Source organism: Bacillus rossius, chromosome 6 (genome assembly GCF_032445375.1).
Source record: "Bacillus rossius redtenbacheri isolate Brsri chromosome 6, Brsri_v3, whole genome shotgun sequence".
Classification (NCBI taxonomy): Eukaryota; Metazoa; Arthropoda; class Insecta; order Phasmatodea; family Bacillidae; genus Bacillus; species Bacillus rossius.
The window spans coordinates 20,405,549-20,427,089 of record NC_086334.1 but is presented as its reverse complement, the minus strand read 5'-3'; the positions used below and the strand labels follow the sequence as shown (position 1 = coordinate 20,427,089).

General features: G+C 39.2%; 1 protein-coding gene across 2 annotated transcripts in view; it reads right to left on the bottom strand.

Moving 5' to 3' along the window:
• Positions 1 to 21,541, bottom strand: part of LOC134532802 (tyrosine-protein phosphatase non-receptor type 14) — a 55,118-nt gene that overhangs the window by 10,041 nt on the left and 23,536 nt on the right. Inside the window, exons 11-20 of one of the 2 annotated variants that reach the window (XM_063369676.1) lie at positions 21,340 to 21,490; positions 19,663 to 19,790; positions 15,468 to 15,654; positions 14,725 to 15,109; positions 10,950 to 11,212; positions 10,142 to 10,266; positions 8,369 to 8,462; positions 7,220 to 7,411; positions 4,344 to 4,503; positions 925 to 1,088 (exon numbers count right to left, since the gene is read on the bottom strand). In XM_063369676.1, the coding sequence (XP_063225746.1) occupies positions 925 to 1,088; positions 4,344 to 4,503; positions 7,220 to 7,411; positions 8,369 to 8,462; positions 10,142 to 10,266; positions 10,950 to 11,212; positions 14,725 to 15,109; positions 15,468 to 15,654; positions 19,663 to 19,790; positions 21,340 to 21,490 (1,849 nt within the window). The remainder of the gene's footprint in view (positions 1 to 924; positions 1,089 to 4,343; positions 4,504 to 7,219; positions 7,412 to 8,368; positions 8,463 to 10,141; positions 10,267 to 10,949; positions 11,213 to 14,724; positions 15,110 to 15,467; positions 15,655 to 19,662; positions 19,791 to 21,339; positions 21,491 to 21,541) is intronic. The other variant, XM_063369677.1, reaches the window with a different exon arrangement.

The following is a 21,541-nucleotide window of genomic DNA, read 5'->3' as shown; positions in this document are numbered from 1 at the left end:
TTTCAATAATAGATCACGCTCCCTCCAAAAATTACCTAATTACGGTAACACATTTTCTTGTCTCCTGTCCCTAGCCTTTCACAGGCCCTCTGGCTTCGCTAAGGGTTAGCTGGTTAACACTGAGCCACTGAGCGACTCAGCACAGACCCAAAAGGACTGTACACATCGGAGGGGAGCCACCTGCCGAGGTGGGGCAGGGTAGCAGTTATCAGTCCCGGCCACACGGCACGAGGCTGGAGTTGCAGCTGGCCATGGGTGATGGATCGGGAGAACGACATTTCACACCATTGATTGCCAGAGGTGATTGTTGAAACAGTTGATCACTCCAATTGTACTTGATATGTACTTTACATGCGTTTTAATTTTTAATGACCATAAAGACAAAATCCACTACTATTTGCTTTTTTATAACACCGTAAAATCTTGACTCCACTATGTGTCGTATAGTTAAAGTGTATGAAAAGAGCATTTAAAAATTTAATTTATAGCATCTATTATGTGATTTTTAGCATTTTATAGCATTTTCCATTTTGTGATTTTTAGCTCTTTGTAGCATTTAAAAAAATTGTTTACTCGAATTTATTTTTGTTGATTTTGTTGTAAATAATTAAAGCATATGTACAACGCACATAAGTATTAAGTAATGACAGAGTGAATTTTAAAATGGAGTTCGCGTTTTTTGGGAATTTCAGTTGCATGTTTTGAAATTACATATTTAATGTTGAAGTATCGCAAATAATCGCGGTAATTGAAAAATTTCGCATCTATTTAGCATTTATCGCAATTGCAAATTTCATACACCTCTACGTATAGTATTATGGTAAAGAGTAAAACCTCAAAATTTCATTAATAGTTGATGTCACAGAAGCATGGTCCTGTGGTACGGGAACGCTGTGCCGCTACGGTGAGCACCAACTAGCACACCTGGTTGTGGTCCAGGGTGTACAGCAGCAGGTCGCACAGGATAGCCACCCCCGTGCGGCCGGCCCCAGCGTTGCAGTGGACCAGCACAGGAGGGTTGCGGTTGTGTCCGGGAGGGATCTCCCCGACCGTGTGCTGCCTCACCGAGCTCAGCTCCTCCAGGAAACCTGCGACACAGCCGTGAATCATCCTGCCAGCCACTGTGGCCTGTTCCTTTCTCAATTCCCATCCGCTCACCACAGCATGAATAAAACTCCTACAGTGAACCTTTTTTATTACAAAAACCTCCTTGAAAGCTGTATGCTTGCAGACAAATCCATCCAACATGCACAAGGCTTTTTTCTCCTCTAGATACATCACAAATATTTTTCCCGTCATTCAGATTAAAACTCCTTTATAACAAAGTGACAAAATTTGATGTATTAATGCATATTGCTTTACTTTAAAATAGTTATAATTAATTAATACCAAATAAATTATGTTAAACACTGAACAAACAGCTGTTATCAAAATTACAAAATTTAATGAAAAATTACGAACTGAGGATATTCATATTTATAAATTCAAGGAAAAATTAACACAGCAAAAGTAAAACACTAACAACTATTCCACAAAACTGAAGGATGCTGATAAAGTAATAGCAAGATGGACAAGAAAATACATAATAAGAATCTCATTCCATATGGACTTAAAACTGCTGTACCAAAATATCTAGTATGTGTTTTTTTTAGTTAAATTTAGCTTAGTTCGTAACAATTTTTTTTTATCCACTGCATATTTTGTGGCATATCATTTCAGAGTTTGGTACTTCTCTAAAATTAAAAGAATAAAACAATGAATGAAAAAAATTCTTTAATAAACCAATTACATACACAGAAAACATATTCACTGCAGTTTTTTGTGACAGTCATATTCAAAATTAAACAAGTTGTGTCAAGGAATAGCGAAAAATCTGGTCTCATTAATAGCACTGTTTCCATCCACCTCTTTATAAAGCATTTCTCCATAAAAAAAAACTTACGAAACTTCAGGCCCTTGCATATTTGCTCTACAGGTTTTACTTTTTTAAAAATATGTTCAGAGTTTGCTAAGTTCCCATACCTGTTTTGTTTTACAGCGGAATCTCATTACAAAGTACCTTACTCAAAGTAGTTCTCACTTGTCAGTACATAACTCGTCAAATATCTACAAGACTTTACATTTAATATAGGCATGTGCGAGAAAGACTTTTTTGAATTCGAGACGAGATCGAGAAAGCAATTTAAAAATTCTCGAGAATCGAGTCGAGATCGAGAAATCTGTACTTTAGTTAACAGGATAATATGATCCAAAAAAGTAAAACTCAATAATCTGACAAACATACATAATTATTCAATAATTTTATCAAGTATCCACAATTGCAATTGCAATTACAACTTTACCTTTACACTCAAGTTTATTTGCCTACGGTCGTATGTAAACATACGTTATTGACTCCATAGTCTATACAGTTTCCTTGAGCCATGGACGGTACTTGATCATGAAAGTCTGAACATTCGCCACTATCGATATGTCACTATCGATACGGACCGCAATTTAAACATCATGTTGCTTGTTATATACTGCTGGCCGTGTGTATAACCTAAGGCCATAAAACAAAATGCAATCGCGGAAGAATTCTGCAGTCATGTTTATATTTTTGTTTTTTACCGTACCGTTTTACGTTGATACTTGATATTGATACCGAAAATGATTTATTTTTAACTTTAATATTGGTTTTATTAACGGAAAATAATCATTTTCTTCTGTAATTTAATGTGATAACCACAGCACAATTCATTGTTTACGTTTACCGTTTCATGTAGTGACTTGTGAACGGAAGTTGTTCGTTTTTAACTTTTTAATAATTTATCGTGTATACTATCGTAACAAGTATATTTTATTTTATTCGATCTATGTTACGTTGAAGATATGTTAATTATTTCAACACGCAACACAAAATGCTGCCTCAATATATTATATTACCTAACCTATTTCTTGTTTACAAAATTCTCGAAAATTCCGAGCCAAAAAAATTATCTCGAGGCGAGATCAAGAAAATTTCTGTCTCGACTCGTTCTCGATGATGCCGAGACTCGCACATCACTAATTTAATAGTAGGTATGTATAAAGAACATTCATTATTAAGCACCAATATTGAGATTTTTTTCAGGTACATTGAAATGAAATTTCACAGCAGTTGGTGAAAAAAAAAACCTTTCTGCACAAACAAAAAAAAAAAGGAGCTCAACAACCCGTCAGCAGGCGGCATGAGGGACACCCCCAGTGAACACCCGAGCCAATGCTGAGAGCCAGTGCTCACGCCCGGTAGACAGGACATCTGCCGTCTGCCCCATGCTGTCTGACTCAACCTGGCGTTCCAACATGCCAGTTCCAGCATGCCGCGTCTGTTGGGCGTGCAACTTATAACATTTCACCAACCATCAGCGATAACTTCCCAAGTGTTGGCCAGAATCATTTGTTTGTTTCCTATAGTTTTAATAGAACAGTTTATGTATTGTTTTGGGCAATATGTATTACTACTACAGGGCATATTAAATAACACCAGGCAGTAATATTCTAATGCTGTAAGTTTACCATTGTGCGGCACAGTTCCTTTGTTCGTACGGAAGCGATCTTATCTCGACCGGAGAACCATGCAATCACTTGTGATACAGTAAATGATATCCACGGGATTGCCTATGCACAAGTCACCACACCAGTCCCGCATCCCTTAACCAGAATTACGTGCATGATAAACCCACTGTCCTTCACCACATTGAAAACCACTTTCACCATGTTCAGCACAAGGCTATTTCGGCTCTCTTAAAAATAAAAAATAAAAACAATGACTAGTCACAACGGCAACAGGTAACGATAACTTTAGACAGTCAGCGTCACCAACATCTCAAAAGTTTAACTAGTTCATACACACTATTTTCAACCTAGTTTAAAGTGCATTGACAATGCTGTACATGGAAGTAAAATTGCAAAAAGAAGAGCTTATAGTTCCTACTTCATAAGAAGCACTATCAAGATTCATGTGCTAGTAGTTCTTAAGCCAACCACACCTGCATGGTTAATGTAAACCTGCAGCCAGAGAGCAAAAAAAAAAAAATATTTGTCTTGAATAATTTTTGCACCCCATCCATATGTTCAGTTTAGTGAGCAAACTAAAAATGCTGGCAGCACAGTGATTCACCTGATGGCCCAGGTCAGCAGCTGGAAACAGTGAGCATCTCAATGTGTGTTGGTTTACAGAATGTGCCAAACTGTATAATACCAAATTGAAGACATTTCAATGTACCTGCATGTTACCAAATGGATGAAGAATTATGGTTGTGTCTGTTTTATGCGGCCTCTCTACCTGTTACATAAAATCAAAGCACTGTATGGCTGCTAACCCAAGAAGTGTCCCACGCTGGGAGGGCAACCTTGGTCGCCCCACTCAGAGTACTGCAGATGCCAGACAGCACGCATGCGACACGAGGGGACGTGGTACAGGCGCAGCCTGGTCGTAACACAGTGGCCCGTCTCTTGCGAGAACTGCCGCCACACCTGGAACTAATAGCACCCTTCCAACTAACTCAGGTTCGGTTATGCTCCGAAAACAAGTTTCTCAAATCATTTGATTGAATAATTATTTATAGAAAGACTTGAAATACAAACAGGCATCAGAAAATTACATTTACATATATTAATCACACTTTTGTAATTAAAAGCTGAATCTAATAATGAAAAGGATGTTCAAAGTACATTTTTCGTAGATAAATTGAAATTTTTAACTTGGGAAGTTCAAATAGAAAGTCTGTCAGTTAATAATTTTTTTTTTACTTAAAGTTAATTTTAAAAATAAATTTAAACATTATTTCAGTAAACGCAAATAATCATGGACAATGAAGGTGCTTCTAAATATTTATACACGTATAATACTGTCAAGTAAGTATAATTGATAATAATAGGCATTAAGTTGTAATATTTAATTTATTTCTTTAAAATGTTTACTATTTCTTTTAATTTTCACACATATAACTGATAAACTTAAGACAGGGTACGTCCTCGTGCTAAACAAGACTTACAGAAATGATGAATGCGAATGCCTAATGCAAACTTGTCCGAATAGTTGACTTTTCAGTGCTTGACCGAGGGCACCACAAAACTGCCTGCATGCTGCTTCTAGGGTATTCCCGGGAATAAAAAGACACAGCAAATGGCAGACAACTAAGTACAGCCAAGTCTCACCGCCTCCTATTGTCATGCCAATGAACAAATATTCTCAAGCTGGCAACAGATTACATGCATAGATTTCAAAATTGTCTAAACAATTTATTAACAAGCTGTAGAGTACCGTATTTTACCCGCGTATGGATAGCACATTTTATACTGATTTTTTAGTTTTAAAAAAATTTAGTGCTATCGTTATACAAGTTTTTAACTTTGGAATTTTAAAAAAAATATATAATTGCCGTACATTGTCGAGTATGTGCATAAGTAACTCTCCTGTGTAGATTTTTAATATATATACCAATATACGTAATGTCACAATTAATTAAAAATTGTTTAGTTACATTATCTGAGCAGTGCGTGAAAAGTCTGCGTGGACGCAAGAATGCCACCTCACTCCCTTCTATGGTAATTAAGTGTCACAGAAAGCAGACAAAAAGAGGACTGCAGGTTAACCCCAGTGCATATTTCTTATGCACCAATAAACTATGACAGGGAAACTCTACTGGAGACAGATATATGGTGCGACCCATATTTAAGGACTATCTGTATGGTATAAATGTCGTACTTTATGACCCATATACGCAGGGGCAACCGTTCTGTGGGTAAATGTGGTAGTGTTAATGAAATGCTGTAATAACATACAGTGCAACCTCATTAATTAATTCAATATGACTACAGGATAAAAGAACTAAAAAAATTACAATTTTGAAATTTATCATCACATTGAAAACAAGTAGTACCGTATATACTCGTGTATAGCGCGCCCTTTTTTCCCCTCAAGTAAAGGAAAAAAATAAGGATGCACGCTATACACGAAAAAAAAAAAGTGAGTAGATGAGGCAGGGAGGAGTGGAAGTCGTTAACTGCCGGTGGTTGACGGGTGACGTTTCTGGCCAGCCCCCACACATACGCACAAGCAACAAGGCCTCTCTTTCTCTCACACACACACACACACACACACACACACACACACACACACACACACACACACGCGCGCGCGCGCGCAAGCTCGCAGGTCTCTTGTTTATTTTTAGACCTCCCTCTCTACAGCTAGTAAAATAAAAGAGAGAGAGAGAGAATGTTGACACCAGTCCCCCTCCCACTTCCTTCGCTTCGTCGCAGCTGCTACCGGTGAGTCATCTCGTCCTCCGTGTCACATTCCTGCCTGCCTCCCTTCCTCCCGCCCACGTACCAGTTGTGACGATACAGCGCTTCATTATCTTCCGTCTACACAGCAGAGTTTAAGTATTTTCCTGACGCATCACCACACATCAATTTAAATTATCATTTGTTTCATAGGTAATTACTTAACAGGTACCACAAAATGTTAGTACAATTTATTTACGGGAAAAAAAAAAATTTTTTCTTTGGAATTTGTTGCAAAAATCGTGGTGCGCGCTATACACGAGGGCGCGCTATACACGAGTAAATACGGTATATTGATCCAGTTTTCAGGTAAATATTCTGAACAAGCAAACAGCAGTTACTCAAAAGAAAATTCAGAGTACGAGAATGCTGGATAGGTGGTGTGCCCTCAATGGCCGCCACAGGAAGGGGTGAGGACAGGGATGGTGTGCACGGCCAAGATGAAAAGGAAATCAGGAAGGTAATGTAAAAGAAAGCAGGGGTCTAACAAAAATTTTTTACACTTTGAAATAAATATTATTTATCAATTGTTACCCTACATTTAAAAATAATTTTTATATTACATTTCCACAAGACAAACACAAAGCTACAAGCGTAACTGTTCATAAACTTAACAGGATGTATGTAATGCAATAAAATTTAAATTAGTGTAGTCCTAGTCCAAGATAATTTTCAAAGGTTATTTCAAAAGTTATGAGTTTTTAATAAATGCATTACACTTAAGGGCTGAGAAAACACACTATAATTATTACTATTTGGGCCCACCCATTCATTCCTGTGCTACCATAGTAAACTGGTAATGTTTGTATTTGGCACCCAGACCCACGTTGGATGTGCCTGCAATTTTGAATAACATGGCGTCGGTAACTCAGTACATGTGAACAGTTGCTGCAAGCACGGAGCATACCTCGCCCAGCTCCAGGCCTCGGTGGTCGGCCGGCGGGGGGCAGTACGGCACGGCTCCCTCTTCTTGCAGGCTGTTGAGCATCACCATGAGGTACACGTCTGCCTCCCACACCATCTGCCAGAAGCTCACCAGGGTGTTGGGCAGAGGCCCCTGGGCTGCTATGTAGAACCTCTGTTGGCTGCCCACCGTCGCCTGTCAACCGCACACACACACACACACACACACTATACTAGCTTCCTCTCGTGTTGCCAGAGCCAAGCTCATGAACACAAACAGGGCTACACTAAGCATAAAAGACTTCTGATAATACTGCAGGTTCGTGGCTTTGTGCAGGTGCCAGATTACTGAAAATTTCAGATTATCGGGTGGCAACTCCTGTGATCGCTAAATGCTAAGTTATGTAGGATAGTGTTTGGCAGCAAATATTGTTTAAAAGGAACATAAGGATAAACATTTCAACATAAATACAAGCAGTTTGCTGAAGATACACTAAGCGCGCATCAATCACTTCTGAGCGATCCCGAACCAAAACGAACGCCCCGGACTGATCTGGAAGTTGCGTGGACTACCGCTTAGCGGTTCTGACCTAAGCTAAAAACTAAAAATGGCAGTTTTTTTTTTTTGCTTAAGTTCGCTTGGTTGGCTTAAGTCTGTGCCCGGCCATTGAGTATTCTGGACTGTTAGATGATGGACTATTTTTTACTGTAACATATACAGTAAATCCCTGAAAAAAAAAGTCTCCCAAAGTACTTAGAAATTCAGTCTTATTAACAGGGAAAATTTATTAAAGAGGTAAAATTGTATGTATTAAAAGGTCACAACTTAATGTTTTTTAACTTTTTATGCAGGAAATTTTATTAAGTGGGATTTTCTTAAGAGGGTTTTACTAATTGGATTTGATTTCAACCAGACATAATCATAGGTACTTTTAATCAAAATCTGGGGTGTACGTAGGAGTGGAGGGGGGAGATATAGACACCCCCTCCCCTGGCAAATAGAAAAATTTTTTTTTTTGTTTACAATAAAATTAAAAACATATTTTCGCATTGAACTTTCCTTAATTTCAATTAGGAAAATATATTGTTGCCATATATTTAGAGAGTATACGTAAACTTGATGTAAGACTCCCAGGTGAAAATTTTTACTTACTGTAATGTGGGAAGCATTGATGTACCCAGTCCTGTTTTCCTTACTGGGAGTCAATCTCACCCGATTCTCCTCATATGGCAACACATCCTTGTATCTGAAAAAAAATGAAACATTAATCTCAAAATATAGTGCAACATTTTGACAGTTGATGGCTCCAAATATCTGGGTACCATGAACAAACTCCACTCATATCAATCTATCATAAATGAGAAAATGAACACACGTCAATACTGTATACATATCTTACTAAATAGTAAATACCATACAACAATGTAAAAAATATGTTACAAAAATCATTTCAGAAAACAGAATAAATATACATATATATGTACTATACATAGTACAGATTACCAGAAAAGCTATTTAGAGGTTTATTTAATCATTATGTTTTATTTGGCTGTTACAGTTAAACATGTAAAAACATATAGACATTTTCATTTATATACACATGACCATTACATATCTACAAAAATTCACAACTGATAGGTGTGATAAACAGTGTATTCATCTTTTGGTGCATAAAATTGAGGTTCTCGACTTCATTATAAAAATTAATTAATTATCTTTACAAATCCTGCCTTACTGAATTAATTTGCTAATTTGTTACACATCAATTGGTAATAATTTAGATTTGATGACAAACATCATGCAAAAAATGTTTCAAGATTTTTACAAAGCAAGTAGTGTAATGTCAATTAAAAATCCCATTCCATATTCCATAAATAAAAAACACTTATAAGCTAGGATTGTGCGACTATCTAAAATTATGAATATTGACATGAATAATTTACTATTCATATTCAATTTGATTTCAAATACTTACGCATTAAAGTAACAATAATTCAATTGAATTAAAAGTGTACTAGTGAAGCTGTTGCATATCACCTCTTGTTACTACTATCAATATAAGGATTAAAAGTAGAACTGAACAGAATCCTAATTTTTTGGAAACATCGGGCAAGAAATTTCTTTCATCCATCTCCCAGTAATATGCATGTCGGGCAGAATCTCAATTGTTATTTTTTTTTTATTAAAAAAACAAGAATGTATCTTTCCTGAAACATTGTGTGAGAAATTGCTTTCCCTTTTCCTGGTAGTATGCAAGTCAAAGTACCAAAACTGTACTTGACGAACAACCCATTTTTATTTTCAGAGAAATGCACTGAACTTAACATGATCAAAAACAGACCATTTACCGCAGTTCAAACTCAAAACTATTAACAGTGACACAATCCAGATGAATATGAAAATGGCAGATGAATTGAACAAAAGTCCTAATAATAGGTCTTAAAAAATTTACTTCAATACACCATTAAAATAAAACCATACTACACACTTATTTCATGGTTTCGGTGTAAGTGAATAATTAACAATCTTCAATTCCCAAATCTGAATTCCATTCCATTGAAATTGATAGAATAAGCCGATTACTGATTCTTTATCGACCCAATACTTATAGGAAGCTTAGTATGAAATGATAAATACAGCTTCTTTTAAATATATATAGTAAATGTATGGAATTCTGGCAATAATGCTATAACCGTATAACCTAAAACTCCAGTTTCTTCCTAGAAGCCTAAATTATCTTGACTAATAGCTTAAGTGGTATACATGGGTAATTTAACATTTTGTTTTTAGTACTGAAAGTGGTTTCCTGGTTCTGAGTTTAAGACATTTTCAATGGTACCTATGTGATACTCCTGGGCTATTTAGTATTTGGTATAGATAACAGTGAAAACAGTGAGCAAAGTAAGTAAGTAAGAACCAACATACCTGTTCCTAACAGCATTTTCAGGCAGGAGTGCAGTTGAAAAATCTGAATTAGGTTTCGTCTTAAGGATTTTTTCAAACTCGTAAAACAGTTGGCTGTCCACAAGTTTTTTCTCCAGCAGCTGAAACTGCACCAAATACACAAATACATTAAAAGATGATGTACACGTATGGCTCAATTTATGTCAAATAAAAATTAATCTAGAAATTAGAATTTAAAGTGCTACTAACTGGAGTAAGAAAAACTGAACAATTAGTCAAATGTTAACTTTTATTATACTTCAACACATGATATGACATGTACACTTACTTCCATACATTTAGCCTCTAATATTCCCAATCAGTCAACTCATAATTTTATTGCTACGTAATTCAAATAAAGAAGAAAAGAAGAAAAGAAATCTGCCTTTTACTCAAGGATAAGGCCTTTCGGTTGCCAATGCAAAGAAGATCACTCAAAACAAAACCTACACATTTACTCTTTGTTCCTGAACTTCATTAGGTAGCAATTCAGTTTAACATTTACTTACCATACAAATCAGAACATTCATCTTTGAAAAAATATTTTTTTTTAAATATAAGGATTGGCTAATGCATTCTCAATAATAATACAATACCAATTAAGGGTCCTCAGTAAAAGTGAACACTTATGTGACGAGGTTCATGGGTCTCATCCCAACACCCCTGCTTTGCTAAAGATTCAGAGCACTGAGGTGGTTTCAGTGACTTGAAGTTTACTACGACCTACAATGTCTTGCAGGACCTTGTAACCTGGATGGAGCCACTCAGCACACAGCTGGAGGCAGCTCACCATGGTCTCCCTGGACGAGGTGGGGGGCAGGGGCACCCGCGGCAGGCCAGTGCTCCAGCGGTGGTGGTGTGAGCTGCCCTCCTGCTCCGAGCCCTCCTCGCGGCCCTTGGAGCACGCCTTGGAGGCGGACTTGCTGCGGCCGCCCAGCAGGGCCCAGCGCCTGCGCGTCTTGTGCTGCCGCTTGCCGCCCGACTCCTGGCTGCCGCTGCTCGCGGGGGAGCCGGTGTCCCGCCGGCTCTGATGACTCGACGGCGTCGGCGACTCTGGACATGCAACACTTGCTCAAGGATCATGAGCGTACTAGCATCTATGCTCAAGTCTTGCCAAACCCAATGCTGCATAGCCAAGACGGCTGACAAGACACCGGGCTCTCTCTCGGTTCTTCAAAATCTGAGTATCGGTACTGTTGGTAGCTTTGCCGAAATCTTGACTATCCACTGAAGTGATTTAATACAACTGTTGTATCATACCCCTTTTATTGTCTTTGACCTTAGTGGCTAGGGAGGCTACAATAATTTCCTAGCGAGTCTGTTGCAATCAGGTCGATTTTAACACGCGCACGCCATTCGTGACAGGTCAATTTTCATCCAGACATGTAAGAAACCATAGTCGCCTGTTTGGTAGACAGAAAGTACAATGTAATACCAGTTGAACCAATTTAATTCAACGTTGATGTTCGGGGGCAAAACTAACATCTGCATATTAATAAAAGAAAACTATTCCAGTCTGTAAACCCTAATCTGCTTTGCTAAGTGCCAGCTGGGTGGCATCGAAATCCCTATCTTAAAAGCTCAGACACTACCGTATTTACCCGCGGAAAGGTCGCCCCCGCGTATGGGTTGTACCTTTAACTTTGGGCAAAGATATCTAACATTTTCACTGTAAGGGCCACTCTCGAATAAGGGTCGCACCATATATCTGTTTTCACTAGAGTTCCATGGATACCTGTTTACTAGAGGAGGGTGTGAGGCAGCCCAATTCTCTGTATTTTTTATGCCCTTGTTTTCCTTTCATCTATTGTACATTATGTCCATAAAAGAATGTTCCAGTTATAAATGTTAATAGTATCCACTGTAAGCATTATAGAATATTGGTTCAAGGTTACAATTAAAGAGTAACGCTACAGTATGTTTTGTTGTTTTCTCACTTGCAGTGACACCTACGCAAAGTGGCAACTCCTGAGCAATATTTCTCCAATTAGTAGAGAGTGAACATGTAAACTTTATTTCGCAACACAATGAAGCCCTTCCCCATTGAAATCTCCAAGTATGAAAGTAGTTGAATGTCGAAGTTAATGACCGTTGGATTGGTTGTTGTAGTTAAGATGACAAAACTCTTATTCGCTTGCCTCCATGTTCACCTGGCATAACGCCATGAGATTTTTCCTTTGGGGATTTATAAAAGATTGTGTCTATGTTATACTGGTACATAATGATTTGTCAGAGTTGAGACAGAATTGAAGAAGCTATTGCTGCCATTACTCCGGACATGTTAACCAAAGTGTGGGAAGAATTTAATTTTAGGTTGGATGTGTGCCATATAACTAAAGGTGCCCCTATTAAAAATTCGTACCTACGTTAGTTTACCTTTGATTTGATGTATGATTTGTTGTAAATAGTTTAAATTCAACTGTTGTAATAAACCATTGAAACTGGGACATTCATTTATGGAGAACCTGTATTTTATTTTTTACCCATCCCTTTGCCGTGGAGGGAGAAGAGGCAGCAAGCTACTCTTTGTCAGTTCCTTCTATAAAAAAAAATGCAACTCATGTTACCAGCAAAACTTATGGGGAGCTGGAGGAACGTAAAATGTGCAGTTATAAACACCAAAGGTGACTGTAATTTTGTCACTCATTCAAAATCAATAATTGTTCGACACAGATGCATCATAAACACCTGTCAAGATAGACACGTTAATTGAGCAGGGTGTCAAAACATGGGACATTACAACAATGAGAGGGAGGGAGAACCACGGCCACATGTATACACACTTGCTATCTCTCTCTCTTGCTGGTTTATTTTTATATTTCCCCCTCCCTGCCCAGCCATCGCAGCAGACACGGCACATGCCGGCACTGAAAGGGCGGCCACAGGCATGGCAGACGTGCCCTGCTCACAAACCTTCACACTACTGGTGGATAATTTTATTCAACAAATTATACTTAATCATAGAGTTATATTTATTAAACACAACATACGGTTGGTTATTTGCACACATGTTCAACCACACAGTACAAAGTTATATTTTTTCCCCAAAGTAAAAAAAAACTCGCTTATGAATTGCACTACATTTTTCAAAAAAAATTAAAATCGGCATAAAATGTGTGACACACTCATTGGTAAAAACAGTAATATTTTTACCCTGTGACTCCCAAAAATATACCATGATGGAGCAAAAACAACTTTAAACAACCAGACACAGCCATCCCTACTTCCCTGTCCAATCAAATGCCACCTCTGTTAGGATAACCCTATTAAGAAAATTCAGAAATTATCATATTATTATTTAGGTTTATAAAGAAGACATCCAATGTAAAGGTGATTGCATGGGAAGTTTGCAAAATTACTCACGCTTACTAAGTTAGAAGACTTCTAGAAAGTAAACATTTTTTCCCATGATTTTATTTGCCTCATATCACACTACCAAGGGTTACACCACAACAAACTTTTAAGGAACACAATCATTTAACAACAGCTGCTAAATAAATAGTGTTTCAATATTCCTGTCTCCAAGGTTGAGCTAATCGGTTGTAGGGGTTCACAAGGTAAAGTTGGTCGTGAGCAGAACAGGAGCGACTGTCAACCTATCCAGCCCAGCTCGTCTCACTTCGCTGCTGAACTGCTGGTGTGGCCCAATGCCTCAAATACTCCCTGGCTGGTTCAAGGATTTTCCCATCATTACACATGCCCCTTTCAACATAGGGTTTTGCTAGAATTCCCCTCATTACAGCACACTTAATGCAACCTGTCATGCAGCAAGGCACAGAAATATAAACCCAAAGGCAGTTGAACTTTTAACTAGACCTGTGCAAAACCTGACATATCAAATATCAAAATGAATAATTAATTTTTCATTTTTAAATTTCAAATACTTACATTTTGAAACAATAAATATTCAACTGTATTCAAAGATCAGTGAATTTGTTGCATGTCACCTGGTGCAACTTTTGAATCTAAGGTTGAGGCACTCTTTTTCAATGTAATTGTGTACATTCCCAGTTGAAATAAATTAATTGGCCTGATATAATTAACCATAGTTTATTAACCATGCGCACACTTTAAAGCAGAGTAGCTAAGTTCACAGACAGGACAATCTGGAATCTGGAATTTTTTGAAAAAGATCTTTAAAAATGAAAAAGAATTATTTTTTTATAGATTATATAGTATTCATAACCATTAACATGAAATATCATTGCACGAAACTATGAAAAAGTTTTATGAATTTTAAAATATGTAATCTTTACAATTTTTAAAAAAAAAAAAATTTCACAAACCCCCTCCCCCAGGCCTTACAAATCATTTTATTAAAATTTCAATACTTGCATACGAGAAACTTTTGTGTTTGTACACAAATTCAATTCAAAATTTTTAAAAAAATGATATTTTGCACAGGCCTAGGATTAACCGTAACCTTTCTTCTCAGTACCTCGTTCAGCACTGACTAGGTTCAGTCAACTACGCAAGAATACGCTGCAACTTTTGAATCTTTGAACCTCCCTAAAGCAGTGGAGTGACTGTATGCTGGGAGGACTGAAGCAGCAAAGCGAACCCACCAGCGGAGATAAGGGTGTCGGCCGACGCGGTGGGGACCAGCTTGTTCTTGGCGGCCGGGAAGGGCAGGGAGAAGGACGCCAGCTCGTGGGGCTCGGCCCCGCGGGCGCCACTGCGACTGGTCTCTGGCGCGGACTGCACGCTGGAGGCCCGGCTGCGAGCCGATGGCAGGTCGTCCGCCCCCGCCGGCTGGGACGCCCACGCCAGCGGCACGTTCTCGTAGATGGGCTCCGGGCGGTACGGGGGGTCCAGCACCGCCACCAGGTCGGTGTAGGTGTGGTGGGGGGCGGGGCCGGGGGTCACCACGTGCTGCGGGTGGTCCAAGTAGCGGCTCAGGAGGTGCTGCACGTTGCGCGAGGACACCAGGTCGGGGCTGGATCCACTCACCTGCGACCAACACACACGTAGGGACAGAGAAAAGGCGATGAGAAAATACACTAAACTGTATTCATGAAATACTATAACTTTTTGCCTATAAAATGGTATGAAAATATCTCGTGTAATAATGTCTTTAGCGAATCTTGAAACCGATCAATGAAATCACACATACCTCGTCCCAAACTTAAATATGAAATCAGAACAAATTTCAGACCAGGTATTGGGAAGAATAAAAAAAAAAAGTACTCCTATCATCCTTTGTAGAAAAAAAAATTAGAAGAAAAATATCTTTATTAAAAACAAGTAAAACAAGACGGTTTTACAACTACGAACATGAAGAAGGTGGTGGCGATGGTGGCGATGGTACCTGGGTGCTGACGATGTTGGGGCGGCGAGGCGGGGCATGCACCTGCGAGGCCAGGTCCGGCGTGCTGTTGCTGATGGGGTACGGGGGCGGGGGCTTGTACAGGTGAAGCAGCTGCAGCCCCTGGATGATGTGATTCGCTGCGGGGTCCATCTCCGGCCCAGCGCTGCACACGCGTTCACAGCAGGAACTGCACACTCACCGGATGAACTTACTACATTCTTCCAACACAATTCAAGCTCCGCTACTGCACATAGGTTTTAAGATGCCTTCTTGCAGCATTTTTTTCAGACTTCTGATACCTTCATAATCATAATCAGAAACTTTGACCAAATGAACAACTATAGAAGTAAAAGCCAGTGCAGAAGACTGTCAGGGATCCTAAATATATATATATACTGTTAAGTCGACTTCTCACCTACTGTATCATAGTACGTGTTCAATCCAAACAAACAAGTATGTCTGCATAAAAATCTGAAGACAGACTGCAATGAGACAGGAATGTCTTTTAATAATTTTATATTATAACATTACAAGTGATATTTTTTTCTTCTTGCTGGCGGCAGACATAAAAACTCTCAATAAAGCAAAGAAGCAGCTGCCGGTTGCTGTGGGAGAAGGGGTTTGTTTACTATTTCTTCTTAGAATGGTAAATTATGTTATTGGATAAAATAAAAACTGAGCCAAAATATAGTCAGAAGCCAAACATTTTGCAGCTAAGTACGAAATAATAAAATAATTTCCAACTTTAACGGTTAAGTCTCACAGTTAAGTTGATAATTTAATTTTTATGTCATTACTTAGCTCTACGGGGCGTTACTCTAGATTTTAACAGGATCGCTCTCACAAATTTGCTATTGTGGCAATTTTGTTACCAGATACTTACTAAACATTATTTGTGACTGTAAAGTTATGATAATTACCGACAATTGTGCCACATTTTACAGATATTATATTATCCTTAGTAAATAAAATATCAGTTTAAAAAAATTGTAATATAACAACAAATCAACAGAAATACTATGGAGATCGATATACGTATAGGAATAGCCCAAAATACCTAATAGTAATTCTGAAAAAAATTAAAATCAACAAGGCATGTGAAACCAAGCCTTAAAGCTGTGGTGCCGTACGAACTTGGCCTGTCTGGTAAGAGAAGGGGTAGGCTGGGGGTAGCACCCAGTTGGGTGGGTTCAAGCCGTTTTGTCGGGTCTCGACACGGTTGTCCCGGTGAACCGGCGACGCGGACGTTGTTGTCCTGGCAATGGGTGATGTGACTGTGGGCAGACGGCAAGGGCTATCTCATCAAAATGTCACAGCCCGCACATGTGGTTTAGAGAGGGGCTGACACCTTAATGATTGAAGGCATGTGCGGCATGTCGCACGTCTATGTTACACTTTAATGGATGAGTCCCACTTGTATCTACCGGTGATGAGAGAGAGATAGAGAAAGAGATAGGGAGAGGGAGAGGGGCGGAGGGGGAGGGAGGGAGGGAGGGAGGGAGGGAGGGAGAGAGAGAGAGAGAGAGAGAGAGAGAGAGAGAGAGAGAGTGTGTGTGTATATATATAAAAACTAGGGATGGGCCGGTCGAATCCTCATATCCTCGAATCCTCGAATCCCACCGAATCTCTAGTATCCGAAAGATTCAAAATTCGAGGGAAAAGATTCGGGATTCGAGGAAAAATATTGATGTAAATGTAGTACTTTAAAAACTTAAATGCTTACAATTTACTTGGCCTGTTTACGTTTTCCTTGGAACACATCCTATTGAGGTACAGTAGAACCTCGTTAATATGTGATGGTCAGGACCGAGATAATCACGGATTACCGAATTTCACGGACTAGCGAATAAAAGCCTGGAAGGTCTTGTCAAGCTTCTCAGACACCGGCGTGCAGCTGGGTTAAGGCCGTTCACGGTAAGGGCAGGCCGTCTTCGAATTAGTGTCTCGGCTTAAAAAAATACAGCACTACCTAGCCATTAGTTCACGGTCATTTACAACAGCCGAAGAGAGGAAGATAAGATCATGCTGACCTTGCACCACCCCCCCCCCTTCCTTTCGTACAACCGAATGCCAGCCAGACACGTCACTCGCCAGGTGCCTGCCGTGCGTTGGCGGGTGGAAACAAACAAAGGGAGATGGGAAGCAGAAGTCAGGACATCCCCCTCAAGTTTAAAGAGTGACAAATGTGACAGCTGAAAGGGGGACGACACAAAGGGTCGGTACAAACAGCGTTGCAGAGTTTGGCGGCCCACGCGATGGCTTGTAGTGTTTGCCGGCCGCCGGCCCGTGTGACGTTAATTTTAAGCGCTGAAAATTTTTACTTCTCTTTTTTTTCTTCTCTTTTAAATCGTCCCGGATTATCCGATTCCCGAATTAGCGCATCACAGATTAACGAGGTTCTACTGTATTGTACTTTTAATTCGTTATTATATAAAAAAATTATGAAGCATGTACTGATTTGGGAAACTTACTTTATATTCATGAACATGTATGCATTGTCGCTACATTGGCATTAAGTAAGGCATAAATCACATATGTATTCTCAGAATATGCTAAAAAATAACATAAAGCACATTTAGGATCTAGACTAAATATGAGTCTTGTTTTTTTTAAATAACTTTACCGAGAAATCTGTTCTTAGTAATACAACAATAACGCAGACTTTCATCACAAGTTACGGTCATACATGTAGTAATAACAATGAAATAATGAATGACAAAAATTAATACATTATACAATTATTATTTTAATCGCAATTCAATTTTAAATATTCTGATACACATACTATTTATGAATTTTTTTTAGGACCAAGTTTGGTTTGTGTAGACTACCAACGTTAAAATATGTATTATCTGAGAATTCCATGATGGCCAACCAAACGATTTGTTAGCCAATCATTTTGAGCAACATAAAAAATAACTAATATTAATATAAAAAATTTTAATGGGTAAACTAGAGAAAACACACCGTCACTTTTAACTTCGGGCATATTAATCACTATGCTTTAGTGAGGCTTAATTTTAAAATACGCACAACAATATTTCTTATGGCCTAAAACCATTGAAGCCAAGATGGCGCCTTTCAGTTTCCATTAAATATTTCAGGAAAGCGTTTAACTTCATTTGGGACTTTAAACAAATGTCAAAGTTGGTAACTACAAAATATTGTTCCGTCAGATGTTGAATTTTGTTTTACGATTTCCGTGGATACATGAATCACTGTACTCACAGATAATGCCTGAATGCCTTAAATCCACCAAGTCGGATTCTACAGCAATTGATAAAGTGACCAGGTTATTACGTGATCCTACAGTTAACCCAGAAATAAACATTCTCGAATACTGGAAAACTCAGTCTGCGTGTTCACCCAGGCTACATAAAGTGTCCAAAAAATATTTGTGTTCACCACCTGCGACAGTGTTCTCTGAACGTTTGTTCAGCACTGCAGGAAACATATGTGACCAAAAACAGAATCATCTTGATCCAGACCATGTCAAAATCCTTGTTTTTTTAAATAAAAATTTAAAGGGTTAAATAATTCTGCATAATGTTTAATTTTTTCTCTTAACTTATAAATTATTTTATAATTAACCCTTGAGAACTGGATTCAGATTCGAGGGGTGGATTCGAGGTACTGTTTGGGATTCGGATTCGAGATTCGGATTCGAGAAAAATGGGATTCGAACCATCACTAATAAAAACCATCTCAAATATAAAATATTTTCTGAATACTCTCAAATACCATCCATACCATCTTCTACACGTTTTGGATGCTCGGACACAACTATTTTTTTGTGCAGTGCTGTTGGTTGGATGCAAACAAAACTGTCTTCAAATCTTGTGCTTTTTTCCCCCTCGTAAAAAAAAAGCAGTCTCACTCAAGATTGCCGTCCAGGCAGAACTGGGTGCCTAGTGCTGCTACTTTCCACGGTTTGGGGTGAGTTTACATGTTTCAATCATCAAGAAAACAGAGATTAAGTTATATACGTCTTGGTAACGAATTTGGATATTTTATCCGGATTACGGTGAACGTTAAGCTGCGAGAGATGGTAATAAATACTGAAGTAAGTTGCTAGTGGAGTGTTATTTGGTTAAAAACTGCTAATCTCGTCACTGAGGACTGGGCATGAAAGCTCACAGAGCCGTACAAGACAAACGGTTCACAGGGACACTGGGACACGGGGACAGGACCGCACCTGTAAGCGTGCACGGCGGGGAGGACGGCGGACTGCGACGGGCCGTTGCTGGCGGTCATGTGCTGGGGCTCCTCGTACAGCTGGTCCACCTCCTGCACGTGCTGGAAGTGGCCGTACGAGTTCAGGTTCTGGAACAAGTTCGGATCCCTTTGGCTCGTTGTCACTAGCCATCCCACGGTCCTGTGTCTTTCCTGGTCAGGGTCAGGGTCAGGGCCGCAAATAAGAGTCTCTGGCACCCGGGGCATGAATGCGCCCCCCCCCCCCCTCTTTTTTTTTTGCACATACCACACCAATAAAGCGGGGGGTCCGGGGGCCCTCCCACGGAAATAGTGCTATTTAAGCATTTTCCATACCCACAAATAACAGTTTCTGTGCTACTGTACCTTCCGTGCATGAACTCACTATGTCCATAAAGTAGTCCGTATAATCACTAGACTTGTTCATTAAATATATGTTGAGACGTTATATTGTAAATCAGATTAGACATTCCTGGCATGCAAGTTAAAAAACTTTTTACCAGTTACCAGTTGTAGTAGGAATTACAAGGCAAGCGATTTCGGCGCCCCCCACAGCTTTGCGCCCGGAGCGTATGCCCCGCTTGACTCCCCCACCCTTCCCCATTTGCGGCCCTGGTTACTGTTTTGTAAACAGGAACCAAGTCAGGTTGTAAAACTCTAGTAGCAAGCTTGTAATAAAGTACATACGTAAATATCCATCTCAGTTTTGGTACTCAAAAGTAAAATTTATTTACTATCATGGATCCCCAAGAATTTGAAACAGCACACTTGAAGGAGGACTCACTTTAAAAATCAATCCGTAATGAAGTTTTACTGTGTATTATGCGACTGTTCTAATATTATTAATTATGACAGTATAAAAAATATCAGGGTGTCCACACAAATCAGTAATAAAGTTTTCCTGACTTGTGCCTGACCAAAATTTCAAATAACCCGAACTAATTTTTTTAATAATTCAAATTTTTTGCAATTTTCTGAAAGAAATAACAAAGATACAGCCTTCACCATCTCTATAGCTGACATAGTTCTCCCTCCACCTTTTTTTTTTATATTAATATAAGCTTGCACATGCCTTTTTATAGCTGTGCAGTTTTGGTTTTAATTGGTGGGTTTGGTTCCGAGTTCGGTTTTACATCAAGAACATCTGTTCTAAGTTTGATTTCAGTTCTTATAGAGCTAAAAAAATATCTTAATGCTAAACTAAAAATAAATAAGGTTGACTGGGTCATTAATTGGTTAGTAAAAACAATTAAAAAAACACAGAAAAGAGGATTACATACCTTACATTAGCCATAAACTTTATTTTTTTTAAAGCATTTTTAAGCTAACCTAAAACCTTGTAATATGTAGGCCAATCATTGCTGGCGTCAACATTCCAATTCCCAAGACACATTCTAATTTTCTGGTGCAGCATTTGTAGTAAATGTCATCCAGGCTGCTAACGTCTTGCAAAAGATCAGATTGGTCCCTGAGAAAAGGTGCCTCGGTCCACTGGCACAAAGTTTAACTACGTAGGGTACACCAGCCTAATATTTTGAATACATAACTAACTCTCAAATATTTTAAATAACAACCTACGTAACTCGCACATGAATGAATATTCCTAGTTCAGCTCGACACCCGGGCCAGAGAGGGATCACCGCGCTCGGCAGGTGCTCACCTCCGGCTGGCTGCTGTACAGGACCGCAGCGGGCCCCACCTGGTGGGCCGGGTGCACGCCCACGCTGTTGGAGGCACGGGTGGCTGCGTGGTACTTCTGCTGCACGGCCGTCTCGTAGTCGGGCGCCGGGCGGTAGGACGGCAGCAGGGCCCTGCCACGCCACACAGAGCATCTGCACCTCGCACGCACCGGCACAGCCGTC